This window comes from Sphaerodactylus townsendi, linkage group LG03, assembly GCF_021028975.2.
Source record: "Sphaerodactylus townsendi isolate TG3544 linkage group LG03, MPM_Stown_v2.3, whole genome shotgun sequence".
Lineage (NCBI taxonomy): Eukaryota > Metazoa > Chordata > Lepidosauria > Squamata > Sphaerodactylidae > Sphaerodactylus > Sphaerodactylus townsendi.
Window position 1 is genome coordinate 10,603,474 of NC_059427.1, and position 20,441 is coordinate 10,623,914.

Below are 20,441 nucleotides of genomic sequence, written 5' to 3' on the forward strand. Positions count from 1 at the left end.
GTTTGGAGAGGAGACGTCTGAGGGGGGATATGATTGAAGTCTATAAAATTATGCATGGGGTAGAAAATGTTGACAGAGAGAAATTTTTCTCTCTTTCTCACAATACTAGAACCAGGGGGCATTCATTGAAAATGCTGGGGGGAAGAATTAGGACTAATAAAAGGAAACACTTCTTCACGCAACGTGTGATTGGTGTTTGGAATATGCTGCCACAGGAGGTGGTGATGGCCACTAACCTGGATAGCTTTAAAAAGGGCTTGGACAGATTTATGGAGGAGAAGTCAATCTATGGCTACCAATCTTGATCCTCCTTGATCTCAGATTGCTAATGCCTTAGCAGACCAGGTGCTCAGGAGCAGCAGCAGCAGAAGGCCATTGCTTTCATATCCTGCATGTGAGCTCCCATAGGCACCTGGTGGGCCACTGCGAGTAGCAGAATGCTGGACTAGATGGACTCTGGTCTGATCCAGCAGGCTAGTTCTTATGTTCTTATGTTCTTAAGGTGGTCTCCGACCGCGGCCCCCAATTCATTTCAAAGTTCTGGAAGGCGTTTTTGGGGTTGTTGGGGGCCGCCCCGGCCGTCGCCGCCCCCTACCACGTTCAAAGTGACGGCGAGACGGAGAGAACGAACAGAACCCTAGAGCAGTATTTACGTTGTTACACCAACTACCACCAAGACAATTGGTGCGAGCTTATTCCGTTTGCGGAGTACGCCTATAACAATGCGGTTCATAGCAGTACAAAGAAAACCCCCTTTGAAATTGTGTCGGGTCGCTCCTTCCCGCCGTTGCCACAACTACCCGCGACAGCTTTGGACCCTCCAGAGTTTCAACAATGGATTTCATCCCTAGCCGAGGGATGGAAAACGGTCCAGACCGCCTTACAACAAGCTAAGGACTCCCAAAAGCTGCAAGCGGATAAACACCGCTCGGATTTCCCTCTGCGTGTGGGCTCTTGGGTGTATTTATCTACAAAAAATCTCAGAGACGTGCATAAATTTTCCAAACTTGGCAAAAGATTCGTGGGACCTTTTCAGATTACTAAAGTGATTAATGATGTCACTGCCCGCTTAGATTTGCCTAACTCTCTTAGTAACATTCATCCTGTCTTCCATTCCAGCTTGCTCAAGGAGGCTCCCGCTTCCGATGCCTGGCACGACCCGCCGGAGAGGCCCCCACCGACTATTATTGATGGTCACAAGCACTACGAAATTGACGCTATCCTGGACTCTCGCTTTAATCGCAAACGCTTGCAATATTTAGTCTCTTGGGTGGGATATTCCTCTGGGTATAATCAATGGGTTTATTCCGAAAATATTGACGCCCCCACCCTTATTTCTGCTTTCCACCGCGCCTTTCCGCATAAACCTGGGGGGGAGGAGTCTTCTTTAAGGGAGGCAGAGTGTAAAGGATTCAATGGTGTTGATGGTGAAGTAACCTTGAGTGCATTCCACAGCCCGGGCGATGGGCCAGCTGCATCGGCGGAGACTTTATCTTTGCGCGGGAGATGAGGACTCCGTTCCCATGGGAAGCAGGAGGGGGGATGGGGTGAATGGTGTTATAACCTGTGCTTCTGGCGGGAAGTGTCATTCCTGCCACTACGTGTACGTGAGCTTTCTAAGATGTCTTAATAAACGGACTTTTACATCCAAAAAGCCTTTTATTTCTGCTTCTATGGAATTCCTTACAATACGACATGTAGCACTGCTTTGTATTGCCTTCTACTCAGTCAATCAGTCAAAACCGGGCCCATATTGCTTTGTATCCACGCAGGGGCGTACCTAGGCAAACTTGCACCCGGGGACAAAACCTGAGTTTGGCGCCCCCCCCCCCCCCAGCCCGGTGTATGGGCGGCCACCCTCCCCCACAATGACCAAACAATGATTTTTTGTACCAGCTCACAAAACACCTCCCACCAGCAAAACATACATGGCTCTCTCCCCACCAACACTTTTCCTAATTTCCTAATCACAACAACCCTATGAGGTAGGTTGTTAGCCTGAGAAACAACTCCAAGTCAGTGTAAGTGGGTATTAAGCATGTAAATCTCTCACAAATCACCCCCAGCAAAACATTTACCAAACAAATGTCAGCATCATCTCTCACAAAACACCTCCAGTGGAATCCACCCCCAAACAGCATCACTTTCAATTGTGTTTAAACTAGGGAGCTCAAATTCTTCTTTTAAATCTACCTTAAAGGGAGAATCTGGGGTCCCCGGTTAAAACAAAATGGAAAGTGATGCTGTTTGGGGGTGGATTCTCCCCCACCCTGAAACAGCATCACTTTTGAGGGTTGGAGATTCAGATGAAACAAATAGCATATTCAGCTGGAATCTGGGCAAACTTGGGCACATTCGGACAAAAATTGTCCAATTATGTCCTGCCCAAATATGAACAAATGTGAATGCAAGGTATTTAGGTTTTGGGGGGGGGGTATTTTTGATGTTTTTTCGGCCTGCAGGGAGTGCATTTTAAAGCTAGCAGCACCATAATTTCAGAGCATCATCCATAGATTGCCCTGATGATACCACCCAAGTTTGGCAATGTTTGGTTCAGGGGCAGCAAAGTTATGGTCGCCCAAAAGGAATCCCCCCATCCCCATTGTTTTCAATGGGAGCTAACCTGAGATGGGGGCTACCCATTTGAGGGACCATAACTTTGGTCCCCCTGAACATAACTTCACCAAACTTGGGTGGCATCATAAGAATAGTTAACAGATGATACCCTGAAATTTTGGTGTCACTAGCTTTAAAAATACATCCCTTCCAGGCACCCCAAGAAATTTGCCCAAGATTCTTTGTTTTGCAGTGACTTTGCTCCATTGTAGCTAATGAGGAATTTCTGAGGCAGGCTGCACATTTTTGAAGATAGAGGTGCCAGATTTTCAAGGTGGCTCCAAGAGGCCTTGAGTAATAGCATCCAAGCTTGGTGAGCTTTGCTTCTGGAGTGTGGGGGGCGGGGAGTTGAGAGAGTTCTGAGAGAACTCAGCCCACAGGCTTTCATGTGCAGGAGCGGGGAAACAAAATAAGCCTTTTGGGGGCCCATAAAATTGAACCCCCAGAAGCAAAGGTCTCCAAACCTGGATGCTATTACCAGGAGGGCCTCCTGAGCCACCCTGAAAGTCTGGTGCCTCTATCTTCAAAAATGTGCAGCCTGCCTACACACTCAGAAATTCCCCATTGGCTACAATGGAGCAAAGTGACTGCAAAACAAAGAATCTTGGGCAAATTTCTTGGGGTGCCTGGAAGGGGTGTATTTTTAAAGTTGGTGACACCAAATTTTCAGGGTATCATCTGTTCACTATTCTTATGATGCCACCCACGTTTGGTGAAGTTATGTTCAGGGGGATTGAAGTTATGGTCCCTCAAATGGGTAGCCCCCATCTCAGGTTAGCTCCCATTGAAAACAATTGGGATGGGGCACCCCCTTTGGGGGTCCATAACTTTGCTGCCCCTGAACCAAACATCACCAAATTTGGGTGGTATCATCAGGACAGTCTCCGGATGGTACCCTGAAATTTTGGTGCGGATAACCCCCTGCAGGCCGGAACGTGAAACAACACTTAAAACATTTAAAAACACACAAACGACCCTGAAATGTTGGCGCCCCCCCACGTGACCAAATGGGGGGCGCCCGTGGACATAGGGTACCCCCTGTCCCTAGGCAGGAACGCCACTGTATCCACGTGGATCTCTGGTCCACAAAATTTTAAAAAGGCTGCATGTGCATCGCGCACAGCCCACTGCGTTCTCATTGGATGGGAGGCTCCATGTCACTACCAGCGGCGGGAAAAATGAATCCGGATTCACCCCCCCAACTTCCCCACAGCTCCAGATTGCCCACGTGTTTTTTAAAAAGGTCTACTTTCTTGCAAGTTCTAAAATAACACGTGCTGGGGGGGTGGGGGGGTCCAATAATGGTCAAGTGTTCAGTTCCAGAAGGATATCACAGGTGAAGAAATACACTTTGCTTAAACAAGAGGTTAAATATCCTCACCTTACCTCTAGAGTGGCTTCTTAAACTCCAGGGGGCAGCCATGTTAGCCTATTGTAGTGAAACAAACCAAACTACACTCTGTCCCACATAAAGACATTAGTAGATTGTATATTCCTCCACCACAGAGAAAGCATGCCAGACCTTCGTTCCAGAATGCTCTGCCTCTGTTCTAGTGCCTACCTGCTCCTACTCCTCTCATCCGTTTGAAAGTAAAAATACATTTTAGCATAAACGTTCTTATACCAAAGTATTATGTTCAATAATGCACAAAATAATGGTTTTGACAAAGTCAGTTTGTAAGAAAAAAATGAATACTTTTCATATTTGTTTGGCACTATATTCTAATGCAGAAGCTTACAATTTTCTCAACTGCTGCACCTCAACTGACCAAACTAACATCTTTATGTGAAACAGAATATAACAGCATTTATTCCAGAAGGGTGCTTTGGGACTTTTTGTTTTGTCTAAGGGAACCACTGGTCAGAATGAAAACCATATCTGGCCCTGGGGTTTAGACAGAAGGTTGTAGGATGGGATTGGTTCCTTTGGGTCACCTGACTAAAAGGACTCTGCCCAGAGATACTTACATGTAGAGTTAAAATGAAAGCAAAGCTCCCATTTTCACTCTCACTTTCCTGTCCATCTCTCTCTATACCCTCCAGTGTTATGGTAAGATGGGGCTTCTGACTTGGAGCCATGCAAGGTGGGACAATAACACCCATATCCTTAAGATTATTTTCCCCATAAACATTAGCCAATGTTCAGAAGTAGCATTGGTCTGAATACCAGTTGTGGAGGAGGAAAGGATGGCTTGTTTCCTTCCTGCTCATCTTGGAAGCTTCTATTTGGCCACAGTGGGAAAGAGGATGCCAATTTATGGTTTGATCTATGGGTTCAGCTTCTCTTCCTCAAGAGAATATATACCTAATTTTAGGATAGTAATGAGAAACACAAAGAAAGAGAAAGAGGAAAACACATGTTGGGGACTGGATTCTCACCAGAAATTCCTGCCACTTTAAAAAATACACAGAACAATTAATGACAACTTATGTCATTTTAGTAATTATGTAGGGTCTCTTTAATTCTTCCTCCTGTAGTTAGTCCAGCATCTCTCTCGTGTGGGTTCGTGCGTGTGAAATGAGGCTCGACCGCTGAGAGAAGCGTTTCCCACAATCTGAGCACTCATGTGGCTTCTCGCCTGTGTGGATCCTTTGGTGCCTCATGAGTACTGAATTTTGACTGAAGCTCTTCCCACAGTCTGAACATTCATAGGGCTTCTCGCCTGTGTGGGTCCTTCGGTGCGTTCTGAGACTTGAGCTGACAATGAAACATTTCCCACAGTCCAGACATTTATATGGCCTCTCTCCTGTGTGGGTTCTCTCATGGGCCACAAGATTTCCTCTCTGCACAAAGCTTTTCCCACAGTCTGAGCACTGGTAGGGCTTTTCCCCATTGTGTATCTGCTGATGTGTGAGGAGGGCAGAGCTTAAACTGAAGCTTTTGCCACAGTCTGAACATTTATATGGTTTTTCTCCTGTGTGCGTCTCCTCATGGACTATGAGCCTGGATCTGTGAATAAATGTCTTCCCACATTCAGCACACTTATGTGGCTTCTCTCCCCTATGTGCTCTCTCATGTGCCACTAAGATCGACCGATCGACAAAGCTTTTTCCACATTTGGCACAGCAGTATGGTTTTTGCCCTGTGTGGGTTCTTTTGTGGACAATGAAGCTCGATTGATGAGTGAAGCTCTTCCCACAATCCAAGCACACGAAGGGTTTCTCCCCTGTGTGGGTTCTCTGATGTGCGTCAAAACTGGTTTTGTGGCGGAAGAGTTTCCCACAGTCCGGACACTGGTATGGCTGCTCCGCTGTGTGCAGCTTCTGGTGTCTGTAGAGATGTGAACTCAAACGGAACGGTTTCCCACAATGGGTGCACTGAAAAGGTTTCTCTCCTGTGTGGGTCCTTTCATGTGCAACAAGGTTGGATCTATAATGGAAGCTTTTCCCACATTCCAGACATCTGTGGAGTTTCTCAGTGGTGTTTGTTTCATTGCATGGAATGAAGATCGAGGTCTGACCACAACTTTTTGCACATTCAGTGCCATGCTCGTCATCACTAACATGGATTCTCTGGTGCTTATCTGAGTCACTGCAATCTTCGTAGACCACTGGGCAAGAGGCAAATTTCTCAGATCTCTTCCCTGTTGGGTTTCCAAACTGGCTTTTAATGTCATCTCCTGACAGATGAAACAAGGATATTCTTGTTTTGGTACATCCTAATGACACATCTTGCTTTTTCTCATGTGGAGGACTTTCCTGTGATGTAAGCATCTCTTCTGTCTCATTCAAAGATCTGTAACCTAAACACAATAAAATCACAATGTCACAGAAGATTAAGAGGAAGCTGAGCTCAGTGTCATGACACCCACACTCCATCCTGGGGACTGTAAGATCAGTCAGTGAAGGAGACTGGTTTGCAATACATGCAGGGTCTTTCTAGCTCTGGCTGTACTAACGTGGACTTTTCTGGAACATCAGAAGAGCCTTGCTGGAGTAGACCAAAGATCTATTCACTCCCACATCATGCGCTGCAGCCTAACTAGATGCAAAGACTTCAACTTGCAGAATGCGGCTTTCCCACCTCCCACACAGCCAAAACATCCCCTGAAATTCTCTTTTTTGAGGTGGGGGAGGGCCCCCTCTCCTGCCTCAAGAAGGAAAAATTGCATTCCACAGGCAGAAGTTCTTGCACCTATAGAAACATCTGGCCTGGATCGACCCCTCTGTTTTAACATTGAACTACCAGATGCTTCTAGAACAGCGGTTCTCAGCCTTCCTAATGCCGCAACCCTTTAATACAGTTCCTCATGTTGTGCTGATCCCCAACCCTAACATTTATCCATTTTAGAGATGGAGAACACTGATGCAGAGAGTCTTAGGCGACCCCTATGAAAGGTGGTTCGATCCCCAAGAGGGTTGCGACCCACAGGTTGAGAACCGCTGCTCTAGAAGATGCACAAGTATGGTATGAAGGCAACATACCTTGTCTGCCCTTGTCTTCCCTTCCCAAGAGTGTCTACAGTTACACTGCCTCAGAGCATGGAGGTTCCATTTATTCCCAACAGGGAAAAGGAGGAGATGTTTTTATTGTAAAATGCCCTGCTGCAGTAGTGAGAAAACCAATATGCTGTACATGAGGCAAACAGCAAACTATACACGAGGGTTTCTCATTTTCTTTCACTATAGTGCCTAGCACACATTTAAGCCTTCCTATTATTATTACTGATGTGAATAATTGCAAGCCAGAGACCAGGGCATCCCACTTCCCTTCATTGCACAGTGCCTAGTGCAGCATTAAGCAATGATATTTACTGCACCACTCACTGTATTTATCAACTTGTTTTACTGCACTGTCTTCTAATTCTTGTATTCCCATTTTTTTTCTGTCATTGATAGTATGACTTATTCTGGGTTTAACTGCATTGTTTTTTAAATGTTGTATTTTAACTTGAGCCTCAGCAAGCAAACGAACTAAAAACACATTAAAATTGTTATAATTAGTAATGTGATGAGTTGCAAACCATATCCAGGGGTATTGTTGAAGGCTTTCACGGCCGGATTCAACTGGTTCTGGTGGGTTTTCCAGGCTGTGTGGCCGTGGTCTGGTGGATTTTGTTCCTAACAGTGAAACAGTGAGTGAAACAGACTTTTCTCTGTGATACACCTCTGAAGATGCCAGCCACAGTTGCAGGCGAAACGTTAAGAACAAAATCCACCAGAACCATATTCAGGGGTGTTCTATTTCCCTTAATTGTACAGATGCACAAGATTAACCCTTATTATTTAGCCTTTAAATCTGGCTAATGGTGACTTTGTAAGGTTTTCAGGGCAAGAGGCAAGCAGGTGGTTTGTCATTGCCTGCCTCTGCATAGCAGGTCCCCGGACCACCCTGGTGGTCTCCCATCCAAGTATTAACCAGGGGCGACCCTGAACTTCTGACATCTGATGAGGCAAAACTTGGCCATCCAGGACAGGTTATTTTTATTGGACTTATGATTTGTCCCAAACCAGCAGCTCCATTTCCTTCACTGTTTGCAGTTCAAATACCACTGGTAATAATAATTGGAAAGTAACGAGGAATAACTGTTATGTGATTAAACCGGATTGAAACAGATGCTACCATGTCTGTGCATCCTAGGCCGCTCCCGCACATGCAAAATAATGCACTTTCAAAACACCTCCAATGCACTTTGTAGCTGGATTTTACTGTGCAGAATAGCAAAATCCACTTGCAAACAATTGTGAAAAGTGGATTGGAAAAGTGCATTATTCTGCATGTGCGGAAACGGCCCTAGGCGTGCTCCACTCAAAACGGGAATAATCGGTGGGGCTTAGCCTAGGTTCGGACAAAGATGTCTTTGCTTCAGGTTGGAAAGCAGGCGAAAGCGGAGAGGACTGAACCCGAGTCGTTTGGCTCACACCAACCTCGCCGCCGCTCTTCAATCTCAGATCCGAAATAGACCTTTTAAAAGGGGGTTGACGGTGCAAGAGATCCTTTGCTCCGGATCCTTGCTGGCTCCGCCCGTTTCTTCCCCGCAGCTTTGAACCCTAAACTGGTCTCAGCCTCTTCGTGCAATCAAACCCCACATCGTTCACACGGGGCGGAGGGAGAACCGACCCGGATCTTGCACCCATCTGCACTCGGAAGCGCACCGGCATCATCTCGGGCCGGCCGAGAGAGAAGAGCAGCCGCGCTTGGCCTCCTCTCCAGCGCCCTCTGCTGGCCGCAGCTCACGCAAAGCCGCTCCCTTGACTGCATTCCCACGAACAGGAGGGAAGCGTGTTTTAGCCCCCACCCCCATGCAAAGTGGAGTTAGCTGTGTGGGAATACTTGGAAGCCGCTTGTTGCAAACCAGTCCTAGGGAAGCCTCTGTTGCAGGCTGTTTATTAATGCTTTGCAGAGAAGGTGATTTTTTGTTCTGTACAAGACACGTTTTTTAAAAAACAAGAAGATACGGAGGTCAGGAAAAGTACTAGAAAGGAGACTCTGGTCTGGGGGTTGAGCAAAGTTCTGTCCCAGGTGACTCCCCTTCCCCCAACAACACTCTCTGAAGGTAGGCACTTCCGAACTGTCTCTGGAAGGAACTTCACAGAAGGAGCCAGAGCTCAAGAAGAAGGGCTCCCCTAAGCCCCTCAAATAAAACAGAGCAAGAAGGAAAGGAAAAGTTTGAATCTCTCCCGGGGGGTTTGGTGACCAGGATTTGGCAATTTCATCCTGGCCAGGGAAGACTTTTGCCTCTTGGAAGGAGCCTTTGGGAAAAGGCCATCCCTCCTTTGCTTTCTCTGCGTGGTTTTAGTCTACCTGAAACAGGAGCATATGGAACACTTCCACATCTTTCTCCCTGGTGGTCTAGTGGTCAGGATCTAGCACTTTCATTCACTGCCATGCAGTGACATAGGTATAGATTCTTTACGTCCCTGCTGTCATGACCTGGGTTTGATTCTTGACCTTGGAAGATTTTTGCCCAGTACTGATGACTTACCCACCCGTTGGTTTCTCCACATGGTTTTAACTTAACAGAAACTGGGGCACAGAAAACACTTCTTTGTCTCTCTCCCTGGTGGTCTAGTGGCAGTGGTGGGATTCAGCCAACTCGTACCTATTTGGTCGAACTGGTAGCTAATTTTTTGTCTAGTTCAGAGAATGGTTGTAATCCCACCACTGAGTCCTTTCGGAACCGGTTGTTAAATTATTTGAATCCTACCACTGTCTAGTGGTCAGGATTCAGTGCTCTCACCGGCAGCCTGGGTTCGATTCCCAGTCAGGGAAGGACTGGGCCCCTCCGCACTGTAGGATTCGACCTTAGTTCGATGTAGGTCTGACCCGGGTACTCCGCACAGCCACAGCGTTCGACTCGTGTCTGTCTCTGCTCCCCCCTCTCACCGTCAAATTTTCGAGCTCGACTGGGAGGTACAGCTTCCTGGCGAACTCGGGTTGCACTCAAGCCGAAGCCGGCGGAGTGCGGAATCTCCCTCGCCTCGACTCTGCCAGCCAGCCAATCACAGTGCAGTATTTTCAGCCATGCGCAGAACGGGAGACTCGTGGCGGCAGCAAGAAGCGCGCCTTTTAAAAAATCCTCCTACGTAGCTCCTACGTCGGTAAACGAAAAAAAGGGACGCGCACTCACGTTTCCCGCCATAGAACGGCAGCCAATCGGGAATGAGGAGCGGAAGACGCGAGGAGGTAATCCCGCCCTCTGAACTCGGCTCCGGAGACACGAGTCAGCTGCTGTGCGGAGTAACAGAGGAGTCGAGCTCAGGTAACGATTTCCGAAGACACGAGTCGAACCCTAGTTGCCTCTGCTGTGCGGAGGGGCCCAATATGTACCTTGTTTCCTTCCTTGCTTGTTTCTGCTGATGCATCATCTGTCTTTCCACACAAAATATCCTGGCAGCCTTTCTAGATCAGTTGGGAGTGCATCAGACTTGTGAACTGATGATCCTGAGGTTCAGTCTCAGGGAGGAAACAGCCTAGCATGGTGCCCTTTTCCAGTGGTGTAGCGCCACATAGAAAGGAGGGGGTGCGACTCACCGGGCCTGTGCTGGTGCGGGGGTGTGGCATGGCAGGGCGCTGATATTTTTTACCCTTTCCCCATCTCCCCAGGCAGGCGTGTAGAAGAGAAGAAGAAGAAGAGTTTGGATTTATATCCCCCCTTTCTCTCCTGCAGGAGACTCAAAAGGGCTTACAATCTCCTTGCCCTTCCCCCCTCACAACAAACACCCTGAGAGGTGGGTGGGGCTGAGAGAGCTCCGAGAAGCTGTGACTAGCCCCAGGTCACCCAGCTGACATGTGTGGGAGTGCACAGGCTAATCTGAATTTCCCAGATAAGCCTCCACAGCTCAGGCGGCAGAGCTGGGAATCAAACCCGGTTCCACCAGATTAGATACATGAGCTCTTAACCTCCTATGCCACTGCTGCTCCTTTGTAGGCACCACTGCGCACTTTGCAGATGCCTCCCCTAACTCTTGCTGACCAAAGACAAGCAGGTCTCTCTGTTTGCTATAGCCTCCTGAGGTTTATCAACCATTTCTCATTTGGGAAGGAGAGAGCAGCAGTCAGCTGACTTGAAAAGGGAGTTTATTTTTCTCTTATCAGAGAGGTAGGACTAAATGCAAAAGGAAAGCTACATTTTTCAATAAAACAACAACCTTAAAACAAAAATATAACATTGGAACAGCAAACTCCTATCTTGGAGCTCCACATCTCCCATGATCACTTCACGGTTGAGAGGAAGGCAATTTAAGCTCCATCTGGAACTATAAGAGGGAGCTTTTAACCGTCGCTGTTCGGCTAAGAGAGCTGTTGACTTTCAGAGCTGTTTTTACTGCTTCTGGCTGGTTTATGTCTGCCTTTTATTGCATCCCTTTTAACGCCGCCCTTTTATTGCCGGCTGGATGTTTTACAGCGGCATTTCATGGCTACCATTTATGGTCGCAAGGAATTATGGGTCTGTATTTTATGGCTCTCATTTGATTGAGGTCAACGTGAATTTATGTGATTTCATCTGCTTTTGATGCAAACTGCCCTGAGAACTCCCCCGCCCACCCGCCCGCCACCCAAGAGATGGAATATAAAACCATTTAAATCCACAAATAAGAAATTACCATCTCTCTGTCAGATTCTTATTTTTGTTCTTGGTTTTTATTTGCTGCTCATGGAGATGGGAGGAAGGAAGAACAGAACAAGAAAGGAAGAAAAATGGCAGAAAAGAAGGGAAAATGAAAGGGCCCAAGAGGAAAAAAGAAAAAAAACAGACCAAGAAATAACAGAACAAGGAGGAAGAAACAAAGAAAGAAAAATGGCAGAAAAGGAAACAGGAAAGAAAAAAAGGGACATTACGGTGATAGAGAGGTTTTAAACCTCCCTTCACAACATTTTTTTTAGTGGAAATAGCCCCACAGAGTCCCACTGGTATGTTGTCTGCGCCGCTCTGAATGGAACAAATTGCTGCTGGCCTCTGTACCACTATGTCATTTCTGGGTACAGCCCAGAGGTTACAATGGGTATCTCTAGGAACTGCCAAAAAACTCTATGGTTTTACCACAGACTCAGTGAGATTGGTGACATCATAAGCCCCCCTCCCCATGTCCCACCCCTGCAATCCTCCCACTGGTTGTCAGGCTCAGCGTGGCAACCTTACGCATTGGGGAAACTTATGAGTTATCTATTTATAGACATAAGCTTTACCAGATTAGTAAATAGCAGCTCTACAGGGGTGTTGCAAGTTGAGAGACCAGTTGGCGTGGGGGGAGTCTTAGTGCTCCCTATGCACCAAATTAAGTCCCCATGTACCTGAGAATTATTTCAACACAGTCGTCCCAGTTCATTTCTGGTTTGACACAACCCACAAACAGCATGTAGCTGAGGAATCCAGGACTTGCTTATTCTTGCATGCCTGTTTACCTCTGGAGGTAATAATGTTTCTTTCAAACCATGCAAAGTGTGCACAACTTGAAGAATATCAGGATTCATTTTTATAGCTGTTAGCTGCTGCTAGACTTATATTCAGCAGACATCTTTGGAATAGCCCCAACCTCACCCCACCCCCACAAAAAGAAAAAGTCACCTGTTATGAAATAACTATTTGGAAGATCTTCTTGCAAGCTAAAAGTGGCAAGTTGTACTCAATGGCCTTTCCCCCGTGCTGCGTTTACCCCATATTTTGGGAGTAAAGCCAATCATTTTCCATGAATTTTGCTTGTGCTGATAATCATTATTGCTATTTCTGATATAAACTGGGGAGACAAAGTGGGATGGTGCAGTCTCATCTGATCTCAGAAGCTTACCCAGGTAAGTTTTAGATGAGGGACCCCGGAGGAGTACTCTGCAGGGAAAGGTTACAGCAAACCCCTCTGCTTCTCACTTGCCTTAAAAGCCCCTTGCTGGGCTTGCCATAAGTTTGTTGCAACTTGATGGCCCGTATATATGTAATATAAACTGGGTGGTCAGTCACAAAAGCAACAAAACCCGCCTTCCATGCAAATGAGGTAGGGATTTCTCTTCACACTTAGTCCCTGCCAAAAATATGTAAATTATCTCAACCCACCCTGAACTGCCTGCTGAGGACTAAGCATGTTCCAGGAGACAGCATCTGGGAGTTTGTGGGGGGAGGGAGACGAGGGGAGGAAAATGGGCCACGGAACTTTCTAAAAGCTTACAGAATTCCAGAGGAGGAGAATTTTGTCATAGGTAGGTGTGGAATTTTTCACATTGTTTATTTTGCGGCTCTGCGATTTCTTGCCAGGCCCAGTGAATAACAAACTTCAAGAGCAAGCACATATTGCATAGGAGTCTAAGCACAGGCAACATCAGGGTTTCTACAGGTTCAGGGAATTCCCTAAGTATGCAGAAAAAGTATTAATTTGCAAATTTCACAAGGAACATTCCCAGTGGTGGGATCCAAACATTTTAGTAACAGGTTCCCATGGTGGTGGGATTCAAACTGTGGCATAGCGCCAATGGGGCTGGGCGGGGCATGACGGGGGCGTGGCAGGGCATTCTAGGGCAGGGCATTCCTGGGTGGGGCTGTGGCAAGGACACAGCCACTGCGCTGGTCCTTGGACGGGAAACGAATGCACGCAGGCACAGGCTGCCATGCACGCCGGTGCACCTCCTGCTAGACTGCTTCAAGTTCTGCGCGCTACTACTGAGAGGAGGGGCGTAACTAAGGCAAAAATCACGTGGCAAAATCACCAATTAGTAACCCCCTCTCAGCACACACAAATAATTAGTAACCTACTCTCGGGAACCTGTGAGAACCTGCTGGATGAACATTCCCCCAGATTCATGGAGGATAGGTCCATCCGTGGCCTCTAGCCAGGTAGCCTACACATTCTGAGGCTACAAAACTTTTGAATCCCAGTGCTAGAAGGCAACATCAGGAGAAGGTCTTAACCTTGTTGTTGGCCCTCCAGAGTAACTAGTTGGCTTCTGTGTGATGCAGGATGACGGACCAGGTGGATCTCTGGTCTGATCCAACAGGGCTCTTCTTATATTCTTATAAGAAAAGGCACATAAACAGCCTGGTGAGAACTGAGCATGCTCATTTCCCTCAGAATTGTTGAGAGCACTTGAAAGGAAGGGGGAAAGGAATGGAAAGAAATAGGCCTTCTCATGACTTTAAGGCAGGGTACCCCAATGTGATGCCCATGGGCTGCTATGGCACCCGCCAACACCTTTCCTGGTGTTTACAAAGTGTTCTTTAGAAAGTGGGTAGGCCAGATGGGGTTCCTGCCCAGTAGGGCTTTTGATTAGCCAATGGAGAGCCAAATAGCTGTGCAGAGTAAAATAATATTGCCGCGGCGGCGGCTGCACCACACTGTTCGTTTTATTCTCTCCATCACTCTTTCCTTGTGAATTTTTAAAATTTATTCCTCTTCCCTTTGTCAGAATTCCAAAGTTGTTCCAAAAGGCCCCAAAAGATTGGCGACCCCCACACCCATTTTAAGGGTTAATAGTATCTTGGAAGGGGAGTTTTGGGTTATTAATGTATTTGTTAATTGTAAAATATCACAATGGGACATTTCTACAGCTTTGTAACTAACGGGATCTGTGAATGTTTTGGATGAAGTGTCCTGTACTATATATTTCTAAAAAAGATTATTTTAAAATAATACTCTGCTTAAGTGGAAGAAAATCCAAAAACCACTACTGAAGCTTCCCCTTTCCCCATTCCCAGCCTGTCGATGAACTGTTAGATCGTCCTTTTCTCCTTTGAGTGAGTTCTCTGATGTGATGTGAGGCTACCTTTCTGACTGAATCTCTTCCCACAGTCTGTACAGTGGTACGGTTTCTCTCCTGTGTGGATTCGCACATGGATCGTGAGGTTTCCCTTCTGCCGAAAGCGTTTCCCACAGTGTGAGCATGGGTATGGATTCTCATCTGTGTGGATTCTCTCATGTATCACAAGGTTGGACTTCTGAGAGAAGCTCTTCCCACAGTGAGAACATTTATATGGGTCTTCCTCTGTGTGGAGTCTCTTGTGCGCCATGAGGTCACAGTTTCGACTGAAGCTCCTCCAGCAGTCAGAACATTTAAAGGGTTTCTCTCCCGTGTGGGTCTGCTCATGTATACTAAGATTACACCTCTGCGAGAAGCTTTTCCCACAGTCAGAACATTTGAAAGGTTTCTCTCCCGTGTGGATTCTCACGTGTTTCCGAAAGACGGAGCTGCGGGTGAAGACTTTCTCACAGTGCGGGCATCTGTACACATTTTCCCCAGTGTGGATTCTCTCATGCGCCGTAAGGCTTGAGCTGTGATAGAAGGTCAACCCACAGTCTGCACATATATAGGGTTTGTCTCCTGCATGAATTTTCTCATGTGCCCTGAGATTTGAGCTGTGGGTAAAGCTTCTCCCACAGTCAGAGCACTCGTATGGTTTCTCTCCTGTGTGGGTCCTTTCATGTACGAGAAGGTTTGTGCTTCGGCTGAAGCTCTTGCCACACACTGAGCATTTATATCGTTTCACTCCCATGTGTGTTCTTTGGCATTTCTGAAGGCCTGATTTTTGTTTGAAGTTTCCTTCTTCATCAGCACATGATTTGAGTTCATCCCTATCTAAGTTTCGTTCCCAAGAGAGATGGGCCTGATCCCCACTCTCCATTGGATCATGTGCCCCCTTGATGGCTAGGGCTTGCTGGCTCCCAAGCCTTGCCTGCTTGCAAGACTGGAGAAGCTTGCTCCTTTCCACCAATGCTCCACTTGGTCCTCACAGGTTCAGTAACTTCCTCCTGAAGATCATTTCTCAAATTCTGGGGCAGCTGCCCAACACCTGCAGGATAAAGGAGAGAACTATAATGAGAATCAGATCTCCAGCTCAAGACCAGACCTCAGATGGAGACAGCAGCAAAATTAAGTATTAGGGAACGCATGTAGAAGGGCCTAATATAAGTGTGATATTTTATTGGGCTTATAGATTGCCCTTCTCAAGATGAGCTCAGGGCAGTTTGAGATAGGGTATAGATAGGATTGCCATGTGCCCACCCGCAATCAAGTGGCTGACAGAAGGGGAAAAAATTCAAAGTCAATAACAGCATGGGGATATTTCCAGGTAATTCCAGAAGTGCCATTATGTCTCTCTAGTAATTGCTGGAAAATTAATAGTAAAACCATAGAGATCTTGGCAATTCCTACAAAGGACCAGCATCATGTCCAGGTTTCCTTCCAAAGTAATGTCAGACCTCTCTAGGAACCACCAACTCCTCTCCACTAAGTCCTAGAAAGGTGTGACATCACTTCTGGGTTTTCTTGGAAGTGACATCATAATGTTGTTAATGGCAGCCCCTCATGTCCCTGCCCTCCAGTTCTCCTGCTGGCTGGCAGGCTGGGCATGGCAACCACGTTTCCGGCAAGAAATTGGACCATGGCCGTGACAGGAAAGGGCCAACGCCCAATCAGTGGACCACCACACAGATAGACATAAGTGTATCCTGGCCCTTTCTTTGCCTCTCAGAAAGCTGAGCCAAGTTCCTCTCAGTTTATCATGTCTGGAGATGCCTCTGAAGAGTGAGGCTTCCAAAGGGTCTTCCATAAAAGGATGTGATAGTGAATGATAACAGTTTTGCATGCTGATGACTCATTTATTTGGGTGAATGAGGGAAGGTGGAACTACAGCTTCAGGAAATAGCTTACTGGCCCCCTCTGAGACTGGCAGGAGGATTAAACATCATCTTACCGAGAGACTTCAAAAGCCGGAGCCCAGCCCAGATGTGCAGCCAGATGTTCATAAGCAACACATCAAGTCATCGGATTGTCCTGTCTGTTTGTCCCAGAAATTTGTACTCTGAGATATACTTCCTCTATACATGGAGGTTCCTCTGTAGCTACCAATTCCAACTGCTTTTGTAGCAACCTGCGCGTTAATGCTCATAGACTGACCCCTCCACAAATTTCTTGTTTAAAGCATACATAGCAGCAAACAATTCCAACCAAAACAAGCAGAGAGACAGAGAAAAGTCGAAGAGATTCCATAAGGCCAACAATCAGAAACAACTTCACACAGTTAAATATGTGAAGTGGAGCATGCCCCCCTGCTACAGCATACGTAGGAATCATCTAAATTGTTTTTGTTAATTGCTTCAGATAAGGGTTTGTGTTTTTTTTTTTGCTTACAGACAAATCTAATTGTTCACCCCTCAGTCTGCCAATGTGAGATCAAACAGGGTGGCCGCAGCCTTAAAATAAAGTTATACCTATCTCCTTTTCCAAACTCTCACCCTTTCTCCTTTACTGTGCCTTTCAGAGACTCCAGAAATGTCATTGTAATGCATTGCTTTTCTGGAAAATCCAGAGTCTATTTGGAAACCAGCCAGGTTCCATTCTCGAATTCCTCCAAAAAGCTTTGAGGCATCCTTGCCTCTCCTTTCCCAGGACCCGGCTATCCGGGATCACGCTCTTGAATACAGGGGATCCAGTTGTGCGTTTGCTGGAATGCCCTGGATCCTGTCTTGCAAATGTCCTGTTCACTCACCTCTTTTGGAGGGGTGGGGGGCGGAGAGAGGCTTAGCAATGCAAGCGGCCTGCAGGCTCCCACCCCCAGCCCCCAGTTTCTTTTCAGGGCAAATTCAAAAGATCCATCACAGGCTGGAGAGATGAGTGCACCAGAAGGGCTGTTCTAGTCATCTCCCGACTGACATTATTGTTTTCCACAACCCTCTCAGACCTTTCTAGGAAGTGGAGGCGAACTCAGTGGATTTAACCTGTTAGGGAATCTCTCAGCTGGGCAAAGTCTGTATGCCTGGATTGTATTTTTTTTTCTGAGGGAGATGGACTCTCTTCTCCCTCTTCTAGACGTGCAATGCATCTTGAAGCCCTTTTGCACCCAACTGAGGTGCAATTAGCGCATTCCAGGGGGAGACATAGGGTTGCCAACTCCAGGATGGGAAATTCTTGGAGATTTGGGGTTGGAGCCGAGGAAGGATAGGATTTGGGAAGAGAAGGCAGCTCTATGGGCCATATAATTCACTCTCCAAAGTAACTGTTTTTCACATCTGTATGTTGGACATCATTTGTATCCAAGATCTTACCTGGAGGTTGGCAGACCTAAGTAGCCATGTGGGTGAATTGGCTGCAGGCCTTCTCCTGAAAAGAGGCTTGAGATGCCTTGAAAACAAACAGCCTTATTGAAGCATCACAGTTGCCAACCTGCAGACTGATCCCTAAATAGCAGGTATCCGTTCCACCGGAAAAAATGGCACCTTTACAGGTGCGGCATCATACCCCTGGTAAGCTCCCACCCCACCCCAAACTCTCCTCTCCCCAGGCGTTACCCACAAATCTCTAGGAATTCCCCAGCCCTGGCAGCTCTATATCCCAGGGTTGTCTTCAAGCAAAAGAACAAACAGACCAGGGGCTTCTGTAACAGGATATACTGTACATGCAGATTTATGGCTGCTGAATTATTACACAGGTGCATATCACTGCTCAACATTGGCTGTGTCCAGACTACCAGGACTAACTCAATGCTACCACACAAACATGACCACAGCGTTGCCCACAGCTTTTCTATTCTCCAGCAGCTCCTTCAAGTTTCAGTTTCAAAACTGCTTCTTCAAGTTTCCTTGTTGCCTGCATCTGGACATGGCCCACCCACCCTAGCGGAGGGAGGGGAGGCATGCAAGGGTAGGGGAGGGAGTGAGGGGCATGCAAGGGAGGGGAGGGAGGGTGCCCGGCATCTGGACATGGCCCACCCACCCTAGCGGAGGGAGGGGTGGCATGCAAGGGAGGGGAGGGAGGGAGGGAGGGGTGGCATGCAAGGGAGGGGAGGGAGGGTGCCCGGCATCTGGACATGGCCCACCCACCCTAGCGGAGGGAGGGGTGGCATGCAAGGGAGGGGAGGGAGGGAGGGAGGGGTGGCATGCAAGGGAGGGGAGGGAGGCGGCCCGGCATCTGGACATGGCCCACCCACCCTAGCGGAGGGAGGGGAGGGAGGGGTGGAATGCGAGGGTAGGGGAGGGAGTGAGGGGTGGCATGCAAGAGAGGGGAGGGAGGGGGCCCGGCATCTGGACATGGCCCACCCACCCTAGCGGAGGGAGGGGAGGGAGGGGTGGCATGCAAGGGAAGGGGAGGGAGGGGAGTGAGTGAGTGAGGGGAGGCATGCAAGGGAGCGGAGGGAGGGGGCCCGGCATCTGGATATGGCCCACCCACCCTAGCAGAGGGAGGGGAAGGGGTGGCATGCAAGGGAAGGGGAGCTTTTCTATTCTCCAGCAGCAGGTCCTGCTAAGGATGCCATAGTGGCCCAGACTAGTCTGATCTTGTCAGTTCTGAGAAGATAAGTAGTCAGACCTGTGTGACTTCCCATATCCTGACATATTAGTATTTGTCCATGTGGATCCCATGACCTCATGAATAAACTTTCCGGGGATTGGAAAAGTCTGCTGGGGCAGGGGAGCGCAGGAAAGATGAACAATTCTTGTATTCACAGACAGCAGAATCCAACCCAATAATAAAAGTAGAACTTTAATGTTACACTAAACTTAAGCTGTACATTAAAACCTCTCCATGTTGAAGGCATGACTCCCCTCCTCTCCTAAGAAATATTTCCAAGCCAAGATGCTTTTTAAAAATGAAGTCTTTATGACTGCACACAGAAAACTGACAATTCTTCTTACCCGACTTAAATGTTGCTGTTTCTTTGCAATGGAATTGCACAACAGATTACAGAACTGATAGATAATGGTATTGTTTGGGCTAACATGCTGAAGATGTGAACTTTCAAAAATAATATCTTTTTTTTGTATGAGGAAGACAATTTTACAATATAAATAAGAGACAGAAACACAAAACTGACACGTTAAAATCTTTGTTTTAAAAGCCCCAAGACCTAGGATTCCCTGTGTAACTATATACATAAGGCCCATGCTGTTACTATCACTATAGCTGTATCTGACTCACAGTTTCCATTTAAAAAAAAAAAATCCCTGATCATAGAAAACTAGCAGGTCAGTGAAAAATGCTAGATTGGAACATCTGTCACAGCCATGCTTGTTTTCTAGGTGAAAGGAATCTTTTTTCAGGACATTCAAATATGATGACCTAGATTCGAGTTCAGTAGCCTCTTAGAGACCAAGAAGGTTTTTGGGATATGAGCTTTTAAACATCAAAGCTCCTGTCATCTGATACAAGTAGGGATTGAGCTCCATAAGTTCTTATATACCCATCAGAAGGAGGGATGGGTGTTGTAAAAAAGAGAGTCAGAATGCAGAGGCACAAGGTACATGGCAATCTATTGTCGAAGGCTTTCATGGCCGGAATCACTTGGGTGCTGTGTGGTTTCCGGGCTGTATGGCCGTGTTCTAGCAGCATTCTCTCCTGACGTTTCGCCTGCATCTGTGGCTGGCATCTTCAGAGGATCCTCTGAAGATGCCAGCCACAGATGCAGGCG

At 47.2% G+C, this 20,441-nt stretch overlaps 1 protein-coding gene across 1 annotated transcript in view; it reads right to left on the reverse strand.

The window, feature by feature from the left end:
• The window catches only part of LOC125430032 (zinc finger protein 268-like), a 27,353-nt gene extending 9,657 nt beyond the window's left edge, over positions 1-17,696 (reverse strand). Inside the window, exons 1-3 of the mRNA XM_048491705.1 lie at positions 17,529-17,696; positions 14,807-15,830; positions 5,098-6,359 (exon numbers count right to left, since the gene is read on the reverse strand). Coding sequence (XP_048347662.1) covers positions 5,098-6,359; positions 14,807-15,662 — 2,118 coding nt within the window. The 5' untranslated portion in view covers positions 15,663-15,830; positions 17,529-17,696. The remainder of the gene's footprint in view (positions 1-5,097; positions 6,360-14,806; positions 15,831-17,528) is intronic.
• Positions 17,697-20,441: the final 2,745 nt, after the last annotated feature.